Source organism: Acomys russatus, chromosome 27, assembly GCF_903995435.1.
Source record: "Acomys russatus chromosome 27, mAcoRus1.1, whole genome shotgun sequence".
In the NCBI taxonomy this organism is placed as follows: domain Eukaryota; kingdom Metazoa; phylum Chordata; class Mammalia; order Rodentia; family Muridae; genus Acomys; species Acomys russatus.
This window is the reverse complement of record NC_067163.1, coordinates 13,967,526-13,995,272: the sequence shown is the minus strand read 5'-3', so window position 1 is coordinate 13,995,272 and position 27,747 is coordinate 13,967,526. Positions and strand designations below refer to the sequence as shown.

The window sequence follows — 27,747 nt, the reverse complement described above, 5'->3', positions numbered from 1 at the left end:
TGTGTCCTTCACTCTATAGGAGGGCTCACTGTGTCCTTCACTCTATAGGAGGGCTCACTGTGTCCTTCACTCTATAGGAGGGGCTCACTGTGTCCTTCACTCTATAGGAGGGCTCACTGTGTCCTCACTCTATAGGAGGGCTCACTGTGTCCTTCACTCTATAGGAGGGCTCACTGTGTCCTTCACTCTATAGGAGGGCTCACTGTGTCCTCACTCTATAGGAGGGCCTCACTTGTCCTTCCTCTATAGGATGGGCTCACTGTGTCCTTCACCTCTATAGGAGGGCTCACTGTGTCCTTCACTCTATAGGAGGGCTCACTGTGTCCTTCACTCTATAGGAGGGCTCACTGTGTCCTTCACTCTATAGGAGGGCTCACTGTGTCCTTCACTCTATAGGAGGGCTCACTGTGTCCTTCACTCTATAGGAGGGCTCACTGTGTCCTTCACTCTATGCCTCATATAGGATGGGTGGTTCGTCCTCTCTAACAGCCTGGAGGAGACAGAAGATAAAGAAGTAGCAAGCTCCACTCTTAAAAACACAGACCCAGAATAGGCTGTGACTTGGTGGCTGAAGCCAGCCTCGAATGCCCAAAGCCTTGGCTTCCACCTCCAGCACACACTTTATACCCAACTTCTGAAAGCCAAAAGGCTGGAGATGTGTTTGTTTATTTTTAAAGTGGGAACAGTTCTTTTTAAGACTATGAAAGGGAACAGTGATAGATGTGGGGGATAGTCTGGAGATAGAGAAGAAGAGGGGAAATACACCATAAAGAAAACTATCATTCTAGGGCTGGACAGATTGCTCAGTGGTTAAGAGCACCGCTTGCTCTTCCAAAGGTCCTGAGTTCAATTCCCAGCAACCACATGATGGTTTACAACCATCTATAATGTGATATGATGCCCTCTTCTGGCCTGCAGGTGTACATGCAGGCAGAGCACTGTATGCATAATAATAAATACATCTTTTTTTTAAAGCCACAATTTAAAAAAAAAGAGAACTACCATTCTATATTGTCAAACTATTAATGTTACTATTTTTACATTTGCATTGTTAGTATCTGTTTACATTATAAAAGAAATTCAAATTTTCCAGGCATGATGATACACACCTTTAACCCCAGTGCTAGGGAGGCAGGGGCAGGAGGATCTCTATGAATTCAAGGCCAGTGTGGACTACATATCAAGTTCCAGGACAGCCAGGCCTACTTAAAGAGACCCTGTCTCAAAAAGAAAAGAAAGAAAGAAAGAAAGAAAGAAAGAAAGAAAGAAAGAAAGAAAGAAAGAAAGCACTGCCCATAGAGCAGACTTTCTCAACATTGCTACTGTGGAAGAGCAAATGCCAGACAACCCTTGTGCCTACTCAATCCCATGGCTCAGGAGAGGTGCCTGAATTGTTACCAGTCAGCCCACCAGTCCAGCCAAAGCCTTATGTGGCCCAGAGCCAAGATTCTAGAAACATGGTCTAAGGCCAACAATGTCTATGTAAGTTAACTGTTAATACAGAAAAAAAACTATATTACTTATCACTACATTTGTAGTAGTTCATTTTGGTCACAAGTCAATATTTATATGCACAAAATGCCTAGGAGAACAGTTACCAAGTTAGACATAGATTTTTGCCATTGATTAAAAAAAAAAAATTTATTATCATGGTGTGTGTGGCGGTAGGGGGGTGTAGGTGTGCACAGGCCACAGTGCAAATGTGGAGGTCTGAAGATTCCTATTTTTATGTGGATCCCACAGATGGAACTCAGATCTCCAGGGTCATCTACTGAGCCTGGACACAGTTCTGAAAGTCCCTTTATCTGGTAGGACAATGGCAACCCTTTCAAAATCTGCTTACACATACTGTGTAATTTGTTTTGTTTGTTTGTTTGTTTTTAGACACAGGGCTTCATGTAGCCCTGGTTGACCCGGATGGAACTTGGGCCTCAGTCTCACAGAGTGCTAGCTCTGTTTATAGGATACCATTATACAGAGCTTTCTTTACCAGAGAACCACACCACTCCCCACCGCACACGCGCGCGCGCACACACACACACAGCCCACACCTTGCTAAATGGAGGGCTACTTCTCCCATTGGATCATATATAAAGAAAATCTGTAATAAGGCTTATTTACAATATTTAAGACACCCTTTCCTAGCCCCAAAGGGCCAAGGACATCGTCTACAGAGGCCAACAAGACAGCAGCCAGTCTTTGGAGAGCTGGCACCTGCTACTGTGTGGTCTTTGGACATCAGTGGTGCTAAAAGAGCACAACCATGCCGCCTGATCACCATTGCTGTTCCTTTGCCCTTCACTACTCACTACAGGTAAAAACAGCGCAGAATCTACCATCCGCTGACAGCGGTCCAGCTTCGCCGTAAACGGAGCAAACTGCTGCCCCTCCTGCCACAGTAACTTCAGTAAATAACACAGGTGGAAGATTCTAAGAACAACTGAGCTCTCGGAGCACAGAGGGGAAGGAGAAAAAAAAGACTACACCATCACAGTCATTGCTCCTGGAGCCTTACATATGGCAGCAACTGTAGAAAGGAGAGGAGAGCATCCTAGGTGTCTGCCTCCTTCCAGGGGCTCCTGACAAAACCTGCGGGCATCTGAAAGAGGCTCCTGATAAGCCTTTGCAATCCAAGCAGTTCTCTTCTTCCCCCGATACAGAAGGCTTGGTGGGGTAGCCAGCCTGCTAGCAAGAGGAAGAACAAACAATGGCGGTCAACAGCACTCTTCCGTGACCTCTCTTAGAACCCTGAATACCCTTGGGGGCCCAAGCTAGCGCTCTGCTTCCATTTCTGCTGGCCCATCAACCAAGTCTGAGAGTCTCTACCAGCATGCTCCCCTCCCCAGAACTTTCTGGCCTCCCGAAGATTCCGTGAACTTTGGATCAGCGGCTTTCCTCCACCTAATTCATCTAGTGATTCTGGATTCATGAGAATGAAAATGCCTAAGTTACAGTCAACTGTAGCAACCTCTCCGCTAAGAGTTTTAGGAACAACAAAATTAAGAAAGCAGCTGAGTTCTGTGCCTATGAGTGGCACGGATTTGACTCCGGACACACCACACGAAGGCTTTGGCCATGAGCCTGCAGGGCTTTACTCTCAGGGGGACGCAGAGTATTATGAAGAAGCCATAAAAGTTCTGTAAATCCCACACTTGTGTTGGGTCTTCATGGGCTGTGCATATTCATTTCATTTGCAAGTCAACTCTGGTCATTAAAAACAAAACAAAACTGATCATCTTCCAAAGTGAAACTCCAGTCATTAGGAACAACTCCCCTTGCTCTCCCATAGGCCTCCCGGTAACCATCACTCTACTGTAGTCTAAGGAACCCCACAGAATATCCATCATCTAGTACCTGTCCTTTTGTGACTGGCTTATTTTGCTACGCATAATGGTCCCCCAGGTCCAAGTACATGATGGCACGTGACAGGACTTAACACCTTTTCAATACTTATCATCACCTGTAAATAATTCATAACTTGATATATCTTATGAATAATTAAGAAATCTGATTGGGAACCTCTTCTGGCAGAACTTTTGGGAGAATATGAAATACTTTGCCATAAAATATTGACCTTGGTCTAATTCATTTACAAGGCTTACTTAAGTCTGGAGAAAGGGCTATGTCAAAACTACTCCATAGCATCTTTAAAGAACTTAGAAAATTCAAGGAACAGAGAGAAAAAGCTGTAGAATAAAAGTCTGTGCTAATTTTTAGCGGTATGAAATCTTGGGGCAGGGAGCAAAGTCCCTAGAACATCTTGAATGTTCCCCTAAAGGCCCCATGTTAAAGCCTTGGTGGTGCTATTGATAAGTGTAGACCCTCCAGAGGATGGGCCATTCAAGAGGCCTGTGGGCTACTGGGGATACGACCTTGAAAGGAACAGTAGAACCCAGAGCTTTCTGTCCTCTGTTTTGCTTCTAGGCCATGAATGAGTGGTTGCCGTACCAAGTGCTCCTGCTATGGCCCAGTGCTTCACAACAGAATAATTGTGGGCCAGCCAGCTTCAGACTGGAACCTCCCACAACACTGAGTCAAAACACAACCTTTCTTCTTAGAGGGAATTATTTCAGTTGTTTTGTTACAGTGGCAGAAAGCTGTTTGAAAACATGCATAATAGCCTTTGAGCTCTAAGATGGAAGAAATTTCACACAAGGGCGCTTAACAAAAGAGCCAGGCAGAATCAGGGTGTGACTCAGAGAGGGCGAAAGAATAGGAAGGCCCAGAGTCTCATACCGCAGATGAAGTCTGCCCTAAACAAGAGTGGGGGTGGGGAGCTGGTGGGAGAAGATCTGCCTAGAACAGACCCTGCCCTTTGGGAAGGTAACAGCTCTGAGAAGAGCCACAATGTTTAGCACAACGTGACCTGTGGGGCTACATCTCATTCCCTCAAATCTGTCTGCTAAGGAAGTAGGGGATGAGTCAAAATGCCAAAGGTAGGCTTCTGTGCCTAAGGTGCTTGTCATAAAAGCTTGAGGGTGTCGTTTGGAAACCCCAGGACCCACATAAAAACCCAGCAGTGCCAGGAAAACAGACACCATAACAGGGTCTAGGAGCTGGCTAGCCAGCTGGTGTAGCCAAATAGGTAACCTCAGGGTCAGAGATAGATGTTGTCTTTAAAAATATGGAGAATGAGCAAAGATGACACTTGATGTTGGCCTCTGGACTCTAGGTAAGTCACACACCTACACCCACATATATACATGTACACAGCTATATGCACATAAGCACAAACTTATTAAACTGTGGGTTGAGACCCTATACAGGGCTGAGTGACTGAATATGGAAGTCGCAAAACCTTTGGGGTCAGCAGAAAGTTTCCAAGTGCACAATGGCCAAAGCTAAATAAAAAATCTAGTATAAAAAAAAAAATCTAGTATGTAATGAATCTGAATTCTTCCCGGCAGCCTTATTATGCCCTGTGCAGCTTCACTGTAGCTTTGGCTTGGAACACACGTGTGCATTTTGCTATTGGTGGCAAAAACAAACCCTGCCTGAGATGCCTCTGCTCAAATTAGACTCTTGAAGTTTTCAAATTGCAGTTGGTTTTCTCTGTGTGTACAAGGTTTTCTATTCTTTCTGAAGCATAGTGGTTTAATTATGGGAGACAAAGGTTTTTTCATATTTCTTACTGTCATTCCTAACTAGGTAAGCACCAAATTAGCATTATCTTTGTATTGCATTTGGAAAGTTTGATTTTAAAAACTGCTGTTTGAAATACTACTGGCTTGAGTTTCATAGATAATCATTAAATGAATTTTTGCTTGGGATTAGGACAGAATTTCCAGCAATTTCGGAAATGACCCAAATGCATTCCTGCCATCCTGCACCGTGTTCTCAGCTCCGACTATTACAAAATCAAAACATCGATCTGCTCTGAAAAGCACCGAGGACGCTCCAAGCCCTGTAATATCAAGTCTTTAGCCAAGATTTAACTACTTACATAAAAATAAGCACATCTACCTCATTATGCGAAATTGCTCTCCATGTTATAACAAATGATAAAATGTTAAATGCACTAAAGAATTGTTTTAAAGTAAGTTTATGATTTATTATTAGTAAACGTTAAGTTTGTATTTCTGTTTCATATGCCTGGGGGTCACATGCAAAGAGATTTCAAGCAGAAAGCATGGAAGAAGCTCTACCCTAGAAGAACAGAATGCCTGTGGGCCACAGACTGCTCTGCAGCAAGACAAAGCAAGCCGTACGCACTGAGCTCCTTTCTGCCTTATGTCTCAGGGTGGTTGTGGGGGGCGTCTGGTAGAGAGCAGAGCTACTCAATCCCTTCCAAATCTGCAGTCTGTACCAAATGGCCCTTGAATTGTGTGTGTGTGCGCGTGTGTGTGCATGTGTGTGTGTGTGTGTGTGTGTGTGTGTGCGCGCGTGTGTGCGCGTGCATGCAAATGTGCTGGAGATTTTCGATAGTCACACTGTTTTCATGCACATCTATGTTAGTTGCCTTCACTCATTCAAACCGGCTGTACTGCATGCGGCTGGGAAGTAGAGATATGGAAGCCAGCAGCGGGCTCTCTTCTTTTTCACTTTTGATTCAGTCTCATGCATTCAGGGTAAGTCTTCCCTCCTCAGTTAAACCTCTCTGGGAACTCCCTCCCAGGCAGACCCAGACATGTGCCTTCTAGGCAGTATCAAACCTAGTCATGTTGGTGATAAAGAAAAACGACCACACCTACCCATATACCATAGGTTAAATTATGTCCCTCAAATTTACGCGTTGAAGTCCTAGCCCAAGTACCTCAGAATGTAACCTGGCTTGGAAACAGGGTCTTTGTAGAGGTCAAGCAGCAATAAGGTCATTAGTGTCACTGGTGTCCTTGCAGACAGGCAAGCAAGGCAGAGGCCCACACCAGAACCCCGTGTGCTGGTTAGCCTGCTATCTCTGGGAGGAAATCCATACAAGGAAAATGGGCTTATTTGCCTGTGGTTACTTGGCCCTATTGCTTTTGGGCCTATAGCAAAGCCAGACATCATGGCATGGAGCAAGTGGTGGAGGAAACTGCTCACTTTATAATGACTGGGAAACAAAAGAAGAAAGAGGAAATGACTAAAGTCTCACAGTCCTCTTTGAAGGTCTTTAACCCAATAAACTAACCCTTTTCACACTAAGCCCCACCTCTTAAAGGTCCCACCAACTCCTAATAGGTCCTCAGGCTGATGGCCAAGCCTTTAGCTTGTAGGGGAACATTTGGTACTCAGACCATAGATAGCATCATGTGAATATGAAGGCAGAGGTTAGCTTTTCAACCAACAAGCCAAGAGACATCAGAGACGGCCACCAACAGAAGCCAGCATTCCTCTCCAGTCCTCAAAAGAAGCAAGCCAGGATCTTCAGCCCCGCCCCCAAACAGTGAGCACATTTCTGCTAACTGAGATATCCTCACTCACCTCTATCCTGGGGGGTGGGTGTCACTTTGTACAGCAGCCCTAGCAAGCTAACCTGAATAACTATGAGCCCAGTGGGAAATTGGGCTCTTAAGGTAGGGAGAAGTCCTCTGAGCTCTGGCAGCTGCTGTGAAACAGAGAGCAGGGGCCTTGGATCTGTCCCAGGAGTCCCTTGCCACGACCCTGGCTTGTCATCTGGGGCCCTGGGGTAGGGCAGGAGGAACTAGCAATACACATATTGTACATAGCTGAACAAGGGAGTGGGGCTTATAATTTACTGCTGGGTCAAGGGGACAGACTTAGCAAATCTCTGGAGGTAGGAGCAGTCTCTGTAGTGCTGCTGTCCTCAGGCCATAAATATCTGAGAGAAGAAAGCTGGGGACAGGAGCGGATACTTCTGCACATACTGTCAACATTCTCATGGCCTTCCTCTGAGCCTGAAGCTCTGGGGTCCTCGACATGGCCCAGGGTTTATATACCCTCCATGTGTGCAAGGCCAAAGCCCCAGCAAGCTCAGGGGTCCCACCATACTGCCTTTTTTTTTTTTTTTTTTTTCTTTTCTTTCTTTTTCTTTTTTTTTTTTTTCCCCTGACACAGGGTCTCTCTGTGTTAGCCTTGGCTGTCCTGGACTCACTTTGTAGACCAGGCTGGCCTGGAACTCACAGTGATCCTCCTGCCTCTGCCTCCCAAGTGCTGGGATTAAAGGCGTGCCTGGCCCCGATACTTCCTTCTGTGCATCTGCCTCCTTTCTGTCATGTCATAATGAAGGCTCCATGTGGTGTGCACTTCCTCATAGAAATGGTCCCTGCATCCCCTGACAGAGCCCCTCTCTCTTTGGGACAGATCTTATCTCCAAGTCCTGTTTTTCTCATTAAGAGCTAGCCAATGAGTGACACTCTGAGCACCTTCTCTTAATCAGGCTGGTGATATTCAGCATGCCACAGAACCCATGACAACCCTACAAGACAGGCATTATCAGTCTACCTCCATTTTGTAGATCAGAGGATAAAGCTGCCAGAAAGTTCACCAAGATTTGGGCATGATGTGTGTCCTCCAAGGTTTCATTCCCATTACAAGGTCACTGAGAGCTTGTCCTGGTTAGTTTTAACTGTCAACTTGATGTGACCTGGAATTACCTGAGAGGAGAGTCTCTCTTTTTAAAAACAACATTTTCATTAACTACTTGAGAATTTTTTTACAATATGTTTTGATCATATTTTTGTTGTGACCTGCTTAAAACTGTAACTCCTCTGTTAACACTTGCTTTCGTCTTTAGCATATCAGAAGCCATTTTGTTTTTAAGTCTCCATTTTGATCATAAAGCGAAATTAAGGTCAGGTTCTCAGGCTTTACCTGCCTGGGAACATGAATAGCCTTTTGTTTACAATTCAATATTTGTTGAATGTCCTGCTTAAATTAATGATACATGTTCTACTTAAACAAAACCACAATTCCTTATGTTCCTTTCTCCCTGAATGATGGGGAACTGGAAAGTCCCCAAGCCTATATCCTAGCCAATCAGCTTAAAATGCTTTGTTTAGCTACCTGAAAACAATGAATTTGGAACAAAATAGATTCTTATGTTTAGCTAGTCAAAATGATGTAATGCTTCCCTCCCTTTGCTTCCCACCTGGTGACTTGGTTATGGGTTTTCTTATAAAAGGCCTGGCTTAGAAACAGGCTGGTGGGGCCTGGAGAGATGGCTCAGTGGTTAAGAGCACCTCCTGCTCTCCCAGAGGTCCTGAGTTTAGTTCCCAGTAACCACATGGTGGCTCACAACCATCTATAATGTGATCTGATGCCCTCTTCTGGCGTGCAGGTATACATGCAGGCAGAGCACTGTATATATAATAACAAATAAATCTTTTTTGTTTTTTTAAAGAAAGAAAAAGACACAGGCCAGTGTCAGTTAGGCTCCTGAGTCCTTTCTGTGGCCCTGATTGCAATCAGCTTTGTCTTGGGGTGTGCTTTCACTCAATAAACCATCAACATCTCACTAAGATTGGTGTTTGAGTGGTTTGTATGGCAATTCTTATACTACAACAAAACTCACCCACCCCAAATCCTTTTAAATCTACCCCACTTCCCTATCTACCCAACTTTGTGACCACTGGCATTCCCCCCCCCCACCAGTTCAATTTGTTTTCCCAAATGCTCTCTGGTGTGGATCCTGGCGTGGAGCATGGTCTACCTACCACAGGTCATACCCCAACAGCTATCAAATACCAATAGCTCCTCGGGTAGCAGTATGCCCACCTCCCTGCTCCCATGTTAGGATTTTATGTGGCTTGAGCTTGCACAGGTCTTATACACAACATCACAATTTCATTGAGCTTATATTTGCAACTGCATTGTTGTGTCTGGAAAAAAATAGTTTTCTTATAAGCACCCACCAGCTCTGGTTCTTACACTCTTTCTTCCCCCTTGAGAATAGAGTCTTAATGAAGAATGGCCTATGGGCATGTCTGTAGGAGACTGTTTGATTGTTAGTTGATATAGGAAACACCAGCCCATTGTGGGTGACACCATTCCCTAGGCAAGGTGTCTTGAACAGTATAAGAGGATAAAGCTAGCTAAGAGCAATCAAGCAATCATGCATCCTTCTGTCTCTGCTCTTGACTGCTTGGCTTTTCTTGCAATGATGAACCATAGCCTAGAACTTTCTCTCTCTTAAAGTTGCTTCTGTAAGGATGTGTCATTATAGCAACAGAAAGAAAGCTAGGATAGTGCATGAACTTAACCTATAGGCATTAAAAGAGGTACCCATAGAATTTGATTAGAGTTAGATTGCCATCAGGCTAGAGGACAATAATTAAACTATATTGGTCTTTAGAAAGTGAGAACAGTCAAAAGAGACATACAAAGTCCCTTGTCTCTTTCCGTGCAAGTACCACTTCTGACTCTGCCAGCAAGATAGCCATCATACCTTGACCTCCAGAACTATGAGACAAAGCAAATGTCTTTTCTTTATAACATAACTGATTTGTGGCATTACATATTGATACTGATTGTTATCAGTATTTTGTTATTGGAAAACAGACTAGTAACCGGCCTATTATAAGTAGCAAATTATAAGTAGCAGAGCCTAGGTTAGGATATAAACTAGCCCTACTTCAAAACTCTAGCTACACTGGATGTGTTGGTACACACCTTTAAACCAGCACTTGGGAGGCAGAGGCAGGCGGATTACTGAGTTCAAGGCCAGCCTGGTCTACAGAGTGAGTTCCTGGACAGCAAGGGCTGTTTCTCTGTGTACAGAGAAACCCTGACTCAAAACCAAAACCAAAATAAAACAAAAACCTTAGCCAGAATCACATGCTAACATGAGAATTCAGTTAAATCAAGAAGCATATGTCAGGGGCTCAGTAAATTGACCAACGTCCAACTGAAGTTCTGGGTATCAGGACTGGGTCTTATCACACTGGACAGCCCCAGAGCAAAGCCTTGGGCCTTGTTTACTTCAGAGCCAGGGAACATCGACCCCTGGAGTCCTAGACACTACAGCTACCTCCTCTTTCAATGGTCCTGTCTTTATTAGAACGATCTGGCCACACACACAGTTTTTGTGCCTGTGTTGGGTAATCTTGGAGTCACCTTGAATACATCAACTAAAACCCAAACTGCTGGTCATACCTGTGAGGGATTTTCTCGATTGGTCTCTGTACATAAAACTTTTGATAATCTGTGGGTAAACAAGAAAAAAAAAATGACAGTGCAGCAGCTGTTGTTGCTTCCAGGAGCATTGGATGAACTAACCAATGAAAAGTATGAGCTCATTGAAAAACCATCTGAAGAGAATAGTTTCTTCAGCTGCCATGGAGGTCACGACGTAGAAAATCAAACCCAATCGTTCATTATAAAATTGGCTGACCCATGGATCATGGACAGCAGCTGAGGTTTGGCACTGTGAGAAAGGTCAGAGTCTACATGGAGAGGCCTGAAGAGGCCATTAATGAGGGTGTAGCCTCAGCTGCAATGGATACCACAGATCCCAGAATACCGGAGATGCCAGGACTGTTGATGTTCCATCGAGGGCAGCAGCAGGTAAGGCATGAAGCCGGAGACAAGCGATGTGTACTGCTGGTGGCAGATCTGGAGCCAGAAGACTGCACAGTAAGTGGTTCCAGATGTCAAACACTGAACTGTAGGCCATGAATTTACACTAGTGGGTTTTAGTTTTGCTTTGATCTGGTTTTTTCCATGTCCTGGCTCTTCCCTTTTGGAATAAGAAGGATGTAATTTGCTTTTCAACCTATATTGAAACCTTTTAAGCACTGAAATTCATAAAGACCTCTGGGGTTTTAAAAGTTGGACTGTGTTTAATATTATGATAGTACCATGAGAGCCCTTGAAGGACAGGGAATTGAATAGTTATGTCTGAAAGTGAGATGTGTTTTCCTGTCAAGTTGACAAGGAATGGAGTGTCCTAGTTAGCTTTGACTGTCACCTTGAAACAGTCTAGAGTCATTTGAGAAAAGTTTTAGTTGAGGGTTTCTCAATTGGCTGGAGGGCATGTATGTGGGAGGCGGTCTGGATTGTTAGGTGGTGTAGGAGGTCCCAGCCCACTGTGGGCAACATCATTCTCTAGGCAGATGGCGCTGGGCTGTATGAAAAAGCTAGCTAAGTGTGAGCCTGCAAATGAGCCGGAAGCAGCTTTTCTCCATGCCCCCGCTTCAAGTTCCTCCTTCAGTTGCTATCCTGACTTCCCGTGGCTGGTCTGGAACCTAAAGCCCCGAAGCTCTTGCAACATTGCCTCTCTCTAAACTAGGAAAACTAAATGTCTGCTCTTGTGGGCTATGCACGCCTGTCATCCTAGCATTCCAGAGGTGAAGGCAGGAAGGAGGACCACATGTTTAAGGCCGGCCTACGTAGGTAGTTCCAGGCAGTCTTGGACTACTCAAAACACCAGTGACTGTGGGCATATAGCTCAGTGGGACAGCACTTTCCTTGTATATGCAAAAGCCTGGGGTTCCATCCCCGGTATTAATTACATCAACACACTCAGCAATCATGCCTATGTTGCCTGCTCCCCTGGAGGCTCAGATGCATTAGTATTTATTCTCCTGAGTCTGAGCTGAAGGCACGTCACTAGATCCATCCGCTCAACTACGACCTATGAGGTTGGCCTAGGTGGGCCCCTGCATACGTCCAGCACAGAAAGGAAACCCTTAGTACAGTGGTTGGCAAACAAGACCCAAAGGCCTAGGCCAGCCTACTGCCAGTTTTTGTGCAGCTCACTATGAATGATCTACATATTTTCAACTAGCTGGGGTGAGAATGGGTAGTTTTATTAATAATATTTATTCACAATAAAATCAGAATCTGAGTATCTTAGTTAAGGTTAGTATTGCTTCGGTGAAACACCATAACCAAAGCAACTTGGGGAGGAGAGGGCTTGTTTGCCTCACACTTCCACATCATTGCTCATACCGAAGGAAGTCAGGACAGGAACTCAAGCAGGACAGGAACCCGGAGGCAGGAGCTCATGCAAAGGCCACGGAGGGGTGCTGCTTTCTGGCTTGCTCCTCATGGCTGCTCAGCCTGCTTTCTTACAGAACCAGAGGCACCAGCCCAGAGATGGCACCATATGCAATGGCTGGACCCTCCCCCATCAATCACTACTTAAGACAATGCCCTAGAGGCTTGCCCACAGCCTGATCTTACAGAGGCGTTTGCTCAGCTGAGGATCCCTCCTCTCAGATGATTCTAGCCTGTGTTAGGTTGATGCTGAGTGTTGATTAATCAAATTTATATCAATAAATGATTTGCTGCCATGCTCACGTGCTCTCTGTCTCTGGCTGCCTTCCTGCTCTGGCCACTCAGCTGAGCATCTGCAACAGAAACTGAAGTATTGCTCTCTGCTGCTTCCCAGCCAAAGACTGCTTATTAACAAACAGAGCACCGAGGGCTGTGATGGACAATCTCTGCCCAGGGCAGTCAGGAAAGGGTTCCTGGAACACCGGCATACTTCTAGCACGGACACTCAGCTCTGACTCTGGACAAGTCCCTTGACAGGAAAGAGATCCCACCCACGTGACCTGGCATGTCCTCTGACTCCACTCATGCTGTGACACTAGAGGTAGAGAACAAAAGAAGTGCTCTCAGCAGGCCGTGGCCTCCAGCACCCCACCCCCACCACACCAAACTGAGCATGGCACCCAAGAAGACTAATGAGGGCACACAAGCAGGGAACAGTCAGGAATCCTCTGCTGAGGGCACATTCCTCCGGCCAGGCTCACAAGAGGACTACAGCTGAACCCGAGCCCCGTGGTAGCTGCTTCCTCTTCTGCAGGCACCAGTAGATTCTGAATAATTTAGCACCTGCAGCAGCAGGCCTGAGACAGCTTCTGCATCAGCTGTGCCGGCGGCCTCTGGCAATAAGCCTGCTTCCACGCTGGACCACAGAACAAGGGCTCTCTCTCTCTCTCTCCTCCAAGTTCCTCCCTCCGTTTTAGACTCAGACACTCTGCTTCTAATAACTGGGACTCCCTCACCAGCCTGCAGAGGAGTTGGGCCTGGACACATATTCTAGAACTTGTTTGGCCACTGAAAATAGCTGTGTGCTCTGGACGAGCCATTTCCTTTCTCTCAGTGTGTTTTCCCTTGAAGGAAAGGCACGTGGGATCCCCCAGATCCCCTCCTGTCTGTCTAGCATGATGGTATACCCAAGATCCCTACTACATCAGAGGCTGAGGCAGGAAGATGCTTGACCCAGGAGTTCAAAGCCAGTCTCCACAACATAGCAAAAATGATACTAAATAAATAAAAGGTTAAATATATGTAAATAAAATATACAATTGGTATATGAATAGATAAAAGCTGTATCTTCTTTTTGTAAAACAAGCTTGTCACCTAGACTAGTCCAAGCTCTTCATTCTGTAGGTGAGGGAAAAAAAAAAGAGGCCCAAACGAGTGAAATAATTATTATTAAAGTCATGCAACTACTGTTAAGGGACAGTCAGGACCAGCCACCACTCATATACCACATGTTTCTGGTCATATTTACATTTCTCCGTTTCCATCTCCCCCTCTCTTACACACACACACACACACACACACACACACACACACACACACACACACGTGCGCGTATTCATATCTTGTCTAGCTTGTCACCGATATCTATTGGTGTTTTTTGTTTGTTTCTTTGTTTTTGTTTTTCAAGACAGGGTTTCTCTGTGTAACAGCCCTAGCTGTCCTGGACTCACTTTGTAGACCAGGCTGGCCTCGAACTCACAGAGATCCACCTGCCTCTGCCTCCTCGAGAGCACAACTGTGCCAGGGTCTATTATTCTTTTGAAGGGAACACATCCCTAGGTGTTTTAGAGGCTAGTGTGGGTAGGGTTGACACTTTATTTATGAGCCAAGGAAGCTGCTACACAAAGCTCACTTAAGCTCTAGGCTTTGTGCTAAGTTTCAAAATAGTGTTTAGGGGCTGGGGCTCAGTCAATACTGTGTTTGCCTTATAAGCAAGAGGACTTGAATTCTGCTTCCCAGTGAGCCCATGCGCATGCACTCACACACACACACACACACACACACACACGCACACGCACACGCACACGCACATGCACGCACACACATACTAACTCAGTAGCATCTTTCTGTAACCCTGATGCTGGGGAAGTGGACGAGGCAGGCCCCTAGAACTTGCTAGTCAGGCAATGTAGCACAATCCTTGAGCTTCAAGAGAAGAGATCCTGTCTCAGTAAATGAGGTAGACAGTGACTGAGCAAGGCACCTGCGGTTGACCTCTGGGCTCCACATGCATGCTCGCTCTCCAGAACCCACACACCACATATACACACATTTAAACTGTGGTTGGCCCCTCCTATGCCTTGTCTTTCCCCTCATTTTGTCCTTTCACAGCTGGGCATGTGGACGGAGCCTAACTCCAGTTTGAGGAGCTGTGCCTTGACCCTTGTGCCTCCTGGCCTCAGCTGTAAAGTGGGTGTCCCATGCAGCTGCCAAGACAGAGAGAGCCAGGAGAGCACGAGAGATGGTGTTCCTGCCATCTGCACTCCCTGGTCCACTTCCCCTGTGGAGGACACATTCGACACAGCTGGATAACCCTGGCTCTTCTCCTGCAGGAAGCAAGCAGGGTAGGCAGGTGATTGATGAGGAAACCATAAAATGGGAGGAACCTGGACCTGCTGATTCTACACATGCCACCAAGTATCTGATACAAATTTGGGGCTTTAGAGAGATGGGCTGAGATTTTTACCCCCAGCTCTGCCATGAACTTGATCTCCTCTCTGGGGAATAGAAGCATGCCACCCACTCCTTGCAGGAATGCAAGGAGGACGATGGCATGATACCTTGGAAGGCAGGTGGGGACCACTGGGCTCTGCTCCCCAGAGCTCCCAGAGGTAGGCATCCAAGAGCTCATCTCCATCGCCTTCCTGGAGCATCCTCTTTTCTTCAAGTCCTGCAGAACAGCCACTGTGGGCAGTTTTTAGCACCTCTGCTTCCATGAAGACAAGGAAGCAATGCACTTGAGAACACTGGAGGTGGCCCCCGGATCAGAGACTGATTCTGAAAGTTGATGACAAAGTAATTACAGGGGCACACCTGTAAACCTAGCACTAGGAACGTTGAGGCGAGAGGGCTGAGCTCAAGGCCCACCTGAGCTACATGGCAAGGCCCTGTCTCAAATGTCCAAGGTGCTGACCTAGCATGTGTGAGGCTCTGCAGGCACAGATCGGTGACAGGGTGCTGGCCTAGCATGTGTGAGGCCCTAGGGACACAGACTGGTGACAGGGTGCTGACCTAGTATGTGCAAGGCCCTGGTAACACAGATCAGTTACAGGGTGCTGACCTAGCATGTGGGAGGCTCTGGTGACATAGATTGGTGACAGGTTGCTGACTTAGTATGTGAGAAGCTCTGAATTCCAATCCCAATATTGCAGAAACAAAATGAAAAATGGAATTTCAGAGAAACGTAGTAAGTGAAAAAGCTAGAATTTGTCCCCAAGAGATAAATTGATTTTCACTATAGTTTGGATGTCTAATGTGCCCAAATACATGTGTGTTAAAGGCATGGTCACCAGAATGGCACTATTGGAACATATGGAACCTTTAGGAGTAGGGCCTAGGGAGAAGTACAAAGGTCTGTGGGAATATGCCTTTAAGAGACATTCTGGGGCTCTCGCCTTCTATGATCTGAGTAGGTCTCCACCTTGTGTTCTCTGTCATTGCCATATGGCACCCCAACCAGAGACCCAAAAGCAATATGTCGACCTGATTATAGCCTTGAGCCTCCAAAATTGTGAACAAAAATAAACCTTTTTTTTTTCCTCTATAAGTTAATCATACTAAGTATTTTGTTACAGTAAAACAAACCGATGAAACCTCTAAAAGTCTAGGTCCTAAGACACAAGGTCTGACTGGCAAACTGCATCACATACGGGACAGAATGCCAAATCTGCTTTCTAAGAGAGGAGTAGAGGGAGGAGGAGGAAGAGGAGGAGGAGGAGGAGACAGCATCTCATCTCCTTTAAACAAGGCTCACAGTCACGGGATGCCTAAGTGCACAGGCTCTGCAGTAGCAGACTTTTCAGACATGTGCTCAAAGGACTTAACCTGCCAACCGAGAGCACACAGATAGCCTTCCAGCAGTGACATGGCTGAGGTGCCCAGTCAGTCCACTGTCTCCTTACCTGTGAACCGCAAGGACTGGAGACAAAATAGGAGAAAAACCGGAGCCCTCTGTTACATAGGGTACCTTTGTTCAAGATGGGTAGGTTTGTTCAAATCCATCTACCTTTGAGTCTGCAGTCCTATTCAGCTGCACTATGACATGGGGTACCAGGAAGGAAACTGAGTGCAAAAGAGCTGCTTGGTCGCATGGGGTGCTAGTCCAGGGCCAGAGGCCCTGACAGCAGACAGCCAATGAGTGGCCTCTAAGCCAGTGGGGGAGAGTTTGACCCCGCCCCAGAAGTCATGGAGTGCAAACGAAGGGATCAGTGAAGGTGGGTGACAACTAGTGAGTCTCTGTTTTTTAAAGAAGTAACTCTAGGGGCTGAAGAGATGGCTCTGTGGTTAAGAGCACTGGGTGCTCCTCCAGAGGAGCAGGGTTCAGTTCTCAGCACCCATATGGTGGTTCCACGGTATCCATGTCCGACACCATCTTCCGACCTCCATAGGTACCAGGCCCACAAGTGGTGCGCAGACATACATAAAGGCAAAGTACCCACACACATGAAATATTTATAAAGTAACTCTGTTAATAAGAGAAAGTGCAGGTTGGACAGGCAAGAGCAGTTAAACTTCTTGGGAACAGAACAGTTCACAGCAGAGGGCAGAAAAGCCCCTGCACCGTGATGCCTGTCAGTTCTTTAAACCCTTTTATCACTATCGCGTGCATGCGGTATGTGCAAGCGTGTGTGCCACCGTGTGCATATAAAGGTCAGAGGGCAACTTTGTTCTGTTGTCCATGGTTATTTGGCTTCTAGGGATCAAATTCAGGCCACCATTCTTGCGCAGCTGGTGTCGTTCTCCCGGAGCCGTCCATCTCTCTATCTCAGAAGCTATCAAAGCTCTTCATGAGAGTCCGTAGAAGGCATGGCTAACCCCCTTGTATGCACTGCACACAGTACTCTCCCCCATCTGCGGAGTGGTGGCAATGTTGATATTTGGGTTTACAGTGCTAACATTGGGGGTGGGGGGAAGTAGGTTGCATTCCGTGGCTTGACATTGTATGAGACAGACAGCTGGATAACAGATGTAAACATTTGTTTCACATTGCATGTAGTTTCAATGTCCTCCCAATGCAGCCGTGTTCGGCATAAAGCCAAAAGTCCATTTTATGTGTGAAACAAGGAAGAAAAAAGACACTTTGTCTATGGTTTGCTCAACCGAAAGCAGAAAGAAAAAAAGAAAAGTGCCCTCCCTTCTGAATCCAGCAGCAGTATTATGGCTCCCAAGATACTGACCAGGTGAGCAGTAGGCGCTGGGCTCCAGCCACCCTCAGTTAGAGGACACCGATGGTGGGATTCACCACCCGTCTATCCTGCCTGGCCTCCCACTCTCCAGCACTGTGTGACCTCAGAGAAGACGCTCTCGTTTCCAGGCTCAATGGTAAAAATCAACCCAGCTCTTTTAATAGCTCTAACCAGACCCGTTAAGGATCCATGGGGAGGGGGAGAGGCTATGCCTACAAATCTAATGTCATTCCTGCAGACCGCTCAGGCGTCAGAGCTCTTCTGACTTGGTCTGTGGCTGATTCTTCACTGAACTGTGGCTTTGGGTCAGGTTCACATTTCCCCAGTCTTTCCTAATTCATTTCAGAACACTCTGGCAATATTAAGTAAATACCATAATTGACATTCATAGCCATCTCTGGAAAGGAGCTTATACTATTTAAATTATATACGAGTGGGACTAAACATTCATGTGTTAAGTCTTATTAGGGGTGAAGAGGGAAACTCCAATGGCTGTGTTCCCTGACATCGTGTTTATCCACAGACACGGCTGGCCCATGCCTGTGTTAGGTTCATGCCTAGGGTGGGGGTGGAAACTGGAGCGTTTGACCTGAGGTCACTGAGTGCTCACTAGAGCCCTGATATTCTACACATGGTAAGCCTCCTTACCCAACACTAAAGTCCTTACGAGTTTCCAGTGGCCTTACTCACAGGCACCCAGGAGTACTACCTGGTGGTCAGTTAGGACTTGCAAAGCAATGTGGAAGTTGGTCTCTGATGAAGGGTTACTGTGCATGTATGAAGCCAAGGGTTTAGATGCAGGAAGCTCTAACATCAAGTGAAAGCCTTCCAAGGTCCTGAAGATGCTCGCGGTTCACCTTGGAGATGCTAGCACAGTAGACACATGGCAGGCCAAGCAGCCCAGTGCTAATAAGGCTGGACTTCATCTCATGGAAATCGGGAGGCCAAAGAAGGTTTTGAGGAGGGAGCAAAACTGATTTGCCCCATTTTTGGAAGACCAGCTGGATACGGAGTGTAGTATGAAGCCCAAAACCCAAAACCCATTTCCATGTTAATTTACAATGGACTTTTTCCCTGCCCAGATGTCTTTTTTTTTTTTTTTTTTTGGTTTTGGTTTTGGTTTCTCAAGACAAGGTTTCTCTGTGTAGCGTTGGCTATCCTACACTTGCTTTGTAGACCAGGCTGGCCTCAAACTCGCAGTGATCCGCCTGCCTCTGTCTCCCGAGTGCTGGGATTAAAGGTGTGTGCCACCATGTCCAGTTCCTGCCCAGATGTCTTAAGGACCATGGCCCAGCCCCACTTTGAGCCAGGACACTGTCACCTACTTGGCTCTAGTTCACATCACCTTGGGACTCTTAATTGGAGTGTGATGTCATCTATCATTTCCAGCTTTCCTCCCCAGAAGGCTGAGCTCAGACGTCCTCACTGACAAGCAGGGCATCCTTTGTATTTTTCTTTTGTCTGTGCATAAATTATCTGCACTTGGTTTCTTAAATAGTGTGAATACACTAAAAAGGGGGACTTAATCACCTAGAAGCACACATCAAAGATTATCAGTGTTGCCAAGTGTGCTGGGGTCTGCTAATAATGCCAGCAGTCAGAAGGCTGAGGCATGTGGCTCTCTTGAGTCCAGGGTTTCAAGACCACCATGAGTGACACAGAGAGATTCTGTCTCCTTAAAGAAGAAAAAGAAAGAAAGCATTCTTTAAAAATGTACAGCATGTTATCAACTGGGTAATTGTGTCACAGTCTCTTCTTTAAAAGTAAGTTGGGCAGGGGTGTGGTGGCAAATGCTTCCGGTCCTACCGAAGCTAAAGGGTGAAGCAGAAGGTGTTTGCGGTAAGCCTGGGCAATTTAGTGAGGTCCTGCCCCCAGCCCTTTAGGGATGGCGATGTGGTGCCAACCATGCCTGCTCATGTGGAGGCCAGTGTTAACTGCTGGTCGTATTCCTCTGCCGTTGTCTAACCTGCCTCTTGAGAGCGCCTCCATCACTGAGCCTGGAGCTCACAGACCATCTGCCAGCAAGCTGCAAGGATCTACCCTGTTTCCCAGCTCTGGGGCTATGGGCACACAGTACCACACTCAACTTTTTATGTGGGTGGTAGCAATCCAAACTGAGGTCCTCAGGCTTGTGCAGCAAGTATGTTACTCATGGGGCCATCAACCTAACCTGCCACACCATCTCAAAATAAAATCCTTTTTTTAAAAAGGCTAGGGACTCGGCTCTATGGTAAGTTTGTATAGCACACACAAGGCCCTGGACTCAATTCCTGATCACACACACACACACACACACAGAGAGAGAGAGAGAGAGAGAGAGAGAGAGAGAGAGAGAGAGAGTGACAGACAGACAGACAGACAGACAGACAGGGCAGTGCTACCACTGGTATGATGCCCTTCAGCAACATCCTTTAGCTCTTGTGTTCTTTTTGCCATACTTAAAGCACCTAGAATGTCTACATCCCAGGCCTTGCTAGAGGGCACAGGGTTGAACAGATCTCTACCCCTATTTAAGAAGTCCCCATATGGTTTCTCCCTCTGTCAGGAAGTTACTCACAGGCATATTCTGAGAAAGCCCTTATCCTTTCCACTGCCCCCTTCTTCCCTAGCTCAATGACAGGTGCCACCATTTCCCTGCCCAAACACCAAGTCAGAAATGAGTCCCTGTTAGCACTGGATCCCATAAGGGCGCGCACACACACACACACGTTAACATCACTCACTTTTGTCTATCAGTTCCTATGCAAATATGCTAACAGGGTCAAAGGGGACCTAGAGCTGTCCTGGAGTACTTCTGTCCATTGCTCGCATAGAGAACCCCACTACCCGAACAATTCTCTAGCTTTTCATTGGCTTTTGATCCTTGCCTGCCATCTTAGCCCAGGTCAGCCTGGGTACCAGTGTTTTCTCTATGTCTTCCTTACCTCAGGTTGAAGTAACCTTCCCTGCCCCAGGGCCTCCTCTACTCTCCTGACTGGTCCTGCCCAGGTCCCTCTCCAGTCTAGGGTGCTGGCTTCCATGCTGGGCCCACAGTTCCTGACCACCTCCTCATCCAGAGTCTACTTTACCACTGCCACGCATGCTACTTGCACCACTGGATGCTGTTCCACACATCTGGATGATCCCTTACCAGCCCAGAGAGACCCCACCCAGTAGCCACTTCCCCCAGGCCCAGGAAGCCTCCACCACAAATCTTTTTCCAAGACTAGTTTTGTGTGGCCAGGCTGGCCTGTGGATCACCCAGAGACTATTCAGTGTGCTAAGGTCGGCTCTCACCCAACTTCAGTCAGTTCCAGTCGACCTTGGAGATCTGCGTGTACTCTGTACATTCCTTGTAAGATGCAAAAAGCTTTCCAGAACAAGACAAAGGAAAAGGTAAGGACAGAAAGCCCCTGCCATGCACTTACACACATAAACACACTATGAAGGGACGGCATGGCAAGAGGCTGACTATGGGCAGGCAGAGAAATCTCTGAGTCAGAAAGTTAGGGGAAAGTAGTCTAGCCAGAAGGTAAGCAGAGGGCTCCTAGCACCCAGTGATTACCCATTCCTTGCTGTGGAGTTCCCAGCCACCAAGCAGACTGCTCTAAGATATCCGTGGAAGCCTTTGGACACTCATGAGGCAGCAGCAGCCAGAGTCCAGCGGCTCTGTGCTAAGCATCAAATCTGCAGTTCGCTTCATCTTGAAGAACGGCACCTATGCTAAGCGTTGGCTTTCCGCAATCTTCTTTGAAAAACAACAACAACAACAACAACAACAACAACAGAAAAGCAATCTTCTCAGACACAAAGGATCTAGTCACACTGGAAAGTAATGGTTTTGGCTTGACAAGCTATAATGCAAGTTGTCTTTCCTGGAGAAATGTATTGTGCTGTGGGTTCCTAAAGTCCGGAACCTCCCCCATACAATTCCAGTAGACCCACAATCCAACGTGCCTCATCTTCTGCATGTTCTACACCCTGGAGTCACTGGCCGTGACCTTGGTCACGACTCCTCAGAAACACGAGGAACCACTTTCATGTTACTTGCTGATGCACAGCTGTACACCGCACCAGACTTTAACACAGCAAGCTCGTCTCACAATACAGACTGCCTGCACAGATGATTGAGTGGGCATGCGATAATAAATCTATTCCAAGTAGGAACTTCATTTCTTTCCCGAGAAGGAAATGAAGATGTGGTTTAAAGTGCCCCTCTTCTCACTCACCAGCACTGAAAGAATAATGTGCCGCCTTCCCAGACAAACATCGACATTTCACTCGGAGGCCTGGCCAGAGGGTTTAATCAAAAGCAATTAATTAGCTCTGGACTATCAGATTTCCATCACTGTAACAAATGCCTGAGATAATCAATTTATTAGGAAGAAAGGCCTATTGGCTCACAGTTCTGGAGGTGTCAGTCTGCGAATGCTCTGGCACCTGGGATGAGACCGACCAAGCACGTGTTAGTGGGGAAAGTTTGGCAAGATCAAACTCTCACTTTGCCACTGAGGCACAAGAGAGAGGAAGCATCTGAAAAAGGCTAAGTTCCCACAATGCACTTCTAGGCTACATTCCCCAGTGACCTGAAAACTTCCCGCGAGGGTCCACTTCAAGAATACCCCAACGTTTAACTGAAGCACCTGGCCTAGGATCACATTTTCAACACATGAACCCTCAGAACATTTCTGAAGCAAAGTTCATTAGCCATCTTGTAAAACTGTTTGTAACTATGGCCTCCCATGTGCACAGCTCTCAGAGGCCAATTAAAACAGAAGAAAGGAAGTTAAATTTAACAACTTGTCATACTGAGAAGACCAAAGCAAAACTGGTAAGCAAACAGCCTTTGTTGGGGTGAGCAGGTTAAAGGTTGGGGGGTGGGCGGGCAAGCCACAACCTTGTGTCCCCTTCCTAATGGGGGTCTACTATCTAGCTGAATTTCAGCTTCTGCGTCACCTGCTTTCATGGGATAGCTGCGGGGCATGCATGGCCTGCAAAGCGCAGAGCGCTGTGTGTACACACACGCATAGTAAGTATCTTTGTCTGCTAGGCTGTCCTAGTTTATGACTGGGCATTGAAAAGAGCCCCCAAAGAATACCATATGCCAGGGAAGGAAGAGCGAAGCTAGCAGTGGGGCATGAGGCAAGCTGGGGAAAATCCCATCTCCAGTCACAGCCAGCACCTTCCACATCTAGAGCAAAAAGGACTGCTTCCTGTTTTTTGAGGATCTCCATGTTCCACAAACATGGATTGCCAAAGTGGTGGAATGCTTTAGAGTCTTGCAATTATTAATAAATCGATGCTCTTAATAATTCATGCGCAGTACAAAAATTGTGCAATTCAAGAACTAAATAGGAACTTTACACACAAGTCTGGCCTGTGCTTGCAAGGGGCCCTAACCACAGGACCAAGGAGCAGCGTTCTCCGGACCCTACCACTGAGCTCTTGGTTGAGTTTTAAAACCAAATCAGAGATAACAGAAGTTTGCACTTGACGCTTTCTGCAAGCAGGAGCCCTGGGCCAGCCTGACTCCAGCCTAGCTTGCTGTCTTGAATCCTGCCCCACTATGTTCCACCAGCTTTCCCACTCTTAACCAGCTGTACCCCCCCCCAACCATCTCCACTGCCCAGAAGTTGAGCAGAGGAGAAGAGCTGAGACATCTTCTGTGTCTGCAACTGGCACTCTTGGACTGCTGTTTTTCCTGCCTTTTCGCTGTCTATCCATAAGGCTTTGGCTCCTTGAGGCCCTGTTAAGAAACTGCTGTTCCAAACAGCTAGAACCACTTGCTATGTAGTACAGCAGACACCCTGCAAGGGATAACCGCATGTTCATCAGCAGAACGCCGCACCCAAAGATCAGGTAGTCCCCCTGCCTGCCTCAAGTTGCTATTGCTGTGCAAATGACTTAGAAAAGATGCATCAGGCTCCCTCCAATACCGCCCACCTCACAAAGATAGGTAAAGAGTACAGTTTTCACCTGAACACAGGCTGCAGCCAACACAATGCCTAGGCCAGCAGAGAGAAATATAATTCGCTCATCAAACCCATCAATTCTACAAACATCCATTGCATGCCCCTTGTGTGTGAAGTACCGAGCTGAGTGGCGAGTGCCCAGCCACATACAGAGCATGATACAAGCTTTTCCTGCACCCACATCTAAGATGAAGTAGGTAGGCAGAATAAAGAGCAAGGAGAGAGCCCAGTTAACACTACCTGGAGCTCTCCATGCCCTTCCTTTCCTTCCAGCGTCAAGCTCTGGATAAGCATAAAAGGCACACAAATCCTCCTTCTCACAGCTTCCTCAGCCCTAGGAAATAGTCCTTTTTAATGCAAATGCATGCTTTACACTGGCCTTACCATTTATTCCTTTCCGCTGTAGCCTTCAGAAACAAGGGAACTTAACAGTAAATGTCATAACTGCTATGTTTTGCTTTTATTTTTTTTTAAATAAAATATAATAAGCAGCAGCTAGAAACAGCAAGGGCTTGGCGAGGGTGTTGCTACTTAACCAGAAAACTGAATGAAGCACCTTCAGAGCTCCCAAGTTGAGCTCTAGTCTCTGTGCTGAGGTTTCTATGTGTGTCAGTCAGTGCGTCACAACACCAGCCTCCATCCCTGGTGCACAGCACCCATAGCAGGCACCTTCCCACACAGTATCATAACTGTAAAAGCTGCAACCACTGTTCAGGTTACAACCACAGTTATTCCTACAAATGGGAGGAGGGACGTGGTTCTCTTCAGTCAGCCCCAGTGAAGCAGCTACCCATGAGACAGACATCTTCCTATCCTTCTAGTAAATTCAGAGTGTCCTTGGCTCAGCTACCCATTTGCTGTAAATTGCCATGTCTCTGTGGGAATGTATTCATTTGTATGTAGGAAGTTCTCTTTTTATGCTCATGGGGGACGAGGGAGATGGCTCCAGAGCCTCCAGGTCATCTGTGAGATCAGTAGAGAGTCCTCTGCTGCTTGATTTTAATGTTAAAGACTGAAACATTCGTCCTCTAGTAAACACTGGATTTAAAACCTCACCTCATATGAACCTTCACGTCAGTGCTGTCCATTGCTTAACATAGATCCCGCAGAACTTTCTCTAAATCCTCCTTTGGGGCCAGGGGTATAGCCCAGTGGTAAAACACCTGCTCAGCATGGACAAGGCCCTGGATCTGATACCCAGCACCCTTCACAAATTAAATGAAAACAAACAGATAAATGCTCTTTTTTGTGTTGCTTTTTGTCCCTCACTTTTCCTGCTAGGGTCATCCACCTTCTTGCAGTTTTATATTTTGCTGTAGACTTCAGCGATGTTACCTTATGCGACTGCCCAAAGCATCTCACAATCAACTGTGAAATACAAACAAAGCATCCCCGAGCACCCCCCATAACATGTCCTCCAATAAAGAAAATGTCCTGGGAGTTCACATCATCGATATCAGCTTGGATTAAAACTTCCCCCATTGTTGTACCAATCACAGCTCTCAAGACACTGCAGAAAACCATGAAAATCTGTATGGAAGATTTTCGGAACACATACTGACGCAGTATGCTGTGACCAGCTAGTAAGTCAAAACAACGAAATCCAGGGAGAACTTCGAATCACCTGGGACTAAAACGTGGGACAAAGTTTACCAAGAATGTAAAAATAAAGATCAAAGATGTAAAATGAATATGTGTGTGCATGTGTGTGTGTGTGTGTGTGTGCATCACACACAGTCCGCTAAGAAAGAAATGAAATTAAAGAGCATTTTGTTTTTATCATCGGTCCAAATGTTACCTCTGGAGTCTGCAGCATGAAGAGGAGGTTTGAGGCAAGAACTGGTATGAAAACGTGGAGTAAGTTTTCCTCTAAGATCAAGAAGAGGAATGCAAAGACAGAGGGCCAACACCATTGCCAAGAAAGTGGGTGAGCGCCAGGCTCTCCTAACAGCCTTCCCTGCCTGGCCTATGGGGTTGGCATCTGAGACCCTAACAGTGGGATTCTCCCTCTCAGTGGCACAGGCCCAAACTCTGATTGGCTGTTGGTTTGGGAAAGAGCTCTTGCCACTCTTGCCTACCGAGTGTGTCATGCTGAGATTACTACTTACAAGATGCCAATATGGGGGCAGGGGGAAGGGGGAACAGAAGGGGAGGGGGAAGAAAGGACACTATTGTATTTTTCAGGGCTATAGAAACACCTAACATGGTTTAAAAAAAAAAATCAGAGAACATCTCCACCTGCCCAGTGCCATCTCCAGGAAAAGGGCCGTTACCTGTCCTGCTGCCTACTGCAAAGTAGACTGTCCCCTACACTGCTGTCAGCTGCAGCTTTCATATCTCCTTCTGAGGAGACAGTTTGGGGGGAGGGGGTGTTTCCTAAGTAAGGGCTGTGGGGAAGCTCCAAGAAGCCAAATCTTTGACCAGAGGACGGTCCTGCAGGCCCCACACCAACTTCTCCGGGTCAAAATGGCTCTCTGAAGCTAGGGTCCTGCTCTACCTTGGACTCCCAGAATTCCATCCATTCTCTCCTAGCCTAGGCATTCCCGCAGCTCTAGCTCGCGGTAGAGTCAGCTGCTTAGTCGCTGTGGACCTCCAGGTATTTGTAATTAGACCATGGATCTAGTCTAAGGTGGCCCTTAGCATGCCTTGATCTGAAAGAGGGACTACAAATAGCAACAGTTGCCTTCAGGGTCCTGGATCCCTGGGGTGTCCTCACCACAGACCCATGTCCCATGAAAGACTGACCCATGATGATCCATGGCAGAGCCCTTCCCCAACCAGGCCTTGGGTCAGGCTGGACAGCCCCCAGCGGAGGCTTCTGTGGGAATTCCTCCACCCACCACCAGCGACTCCTCTGGAATGACCTTAACCTAAAAGGTTACCGAATGCCCAGGGGGTGAGTTGCGTCTTCCAGGTCCACTCGCGGACCCAGAGGGTCCGCAAGGGGCCCAGGAAAGGCAGTTGCCCCAGTCGTCCGTCCTGAGAGATCTGGAGAAGATGCTCTCTCCCTGCGGCGCAGAAGAACTAACTGGTCACCTGAGCAGGAGCGGGCACTGCCACCTCTGGAGCGCCTGCCCTTTCATCCAAACCAGCTCCCCTCAAAAGCTGGGCGAGCAGCGCGAAACCCCCGCGGTGCAGCCCCTCGACTGGCTCCACCACCCGGATGGCAGCAAAAGTTCCTCCTGAGCGTGCCGGCCTGCCGGCCTCTGTTCAAGGTGCTGAAAGGACTCTCGGGGCAGCGAGCGCGCCTCAGCCCAGGGGCCGCCCGCCCTGTCCCCTGTCCGCCTCCCCGTGCCGCTCCGGGGGGTCAGCTCCAGCGGCCGAGCGCCATCCCGCAGCTACTCCGGGCACCTCCGTGAGGGGCCGCCGCCGCCCCCTTACCTTCTTCTTGCGGTCACGGGAGCGGTTCCGCCGCTTCCTGTTGGATTCCTCCTTCTCCTTCTGCTCCTGGAGGGCCTGCGCCTCAATGTCTTTGATTTTCTTCAGCTGTTTGGCCGCCTGAGCCATGGCGGGTCGCGGCGCTCGGTCCCCGCCTCCCGGGCCCGCGCACTCTGCGAGCCGGCGGCGACACCCTCCCGGGAAGAGCCGGCTCCCTCAGCTGCGCAGAGCGCTAGCTTCTCACCCGCGGCAGCAAAGGCTGCGGCGCCCGAGGGCCGGGTGCGGGGCGCGGGGCGCGGGGCGCGGGGCGCAGGGCGCGGAGGGCGAGGAGAGGCGGGCGCGCCGCTACCCGAGCCCCGGGTGGCGCCTCCCGCCGCGGCCGGAGCTCGCTCGCCCGCGCCCCGCACCGGCTCTGGGCTCGCCGCGCGCCCTCGCCGCGCCCGCCCGGGCCCCCCCTCTCCTGCGGCGGCGGCGGCGCGGGGGGCGGGAGGGAGGAGGCTCGTACTGCGGCGCGGGCCGCGGAGGGCGGACTCGCGGGCTTGCGGGAGGCGCGGGGGGCAGCTCGGCACGGCCAC

General features: G+C 47.8%; 1 protein-coding gene across 1 annotated transcript in view; it reads right to left on the bottom strand.

Annotated features, from left to right (window-relative positions):
* Positions 1 to 27,427, bottom strand: part of Ank1 (ankyrin 1) — a 175,543-nt gene extending 148,116 nt beyond the window's left edge. Inside the window, exon 1 of the mRNA XM_051170036.1 lies at positions 27,176 to 27,427. Coding sequence (XP_051025993.1) covers positions 27,176 to 27,301 — 126 coding nt within the window. The 5' untranslated portion in view covers positions 27,302 to 27,427. The remainder of the gene's footprint in view (positions 1 to 27,175) is intronic.
* Between the last annotated feature and the right edge of the window lie 320 nt (positions 27,428 to 27,747).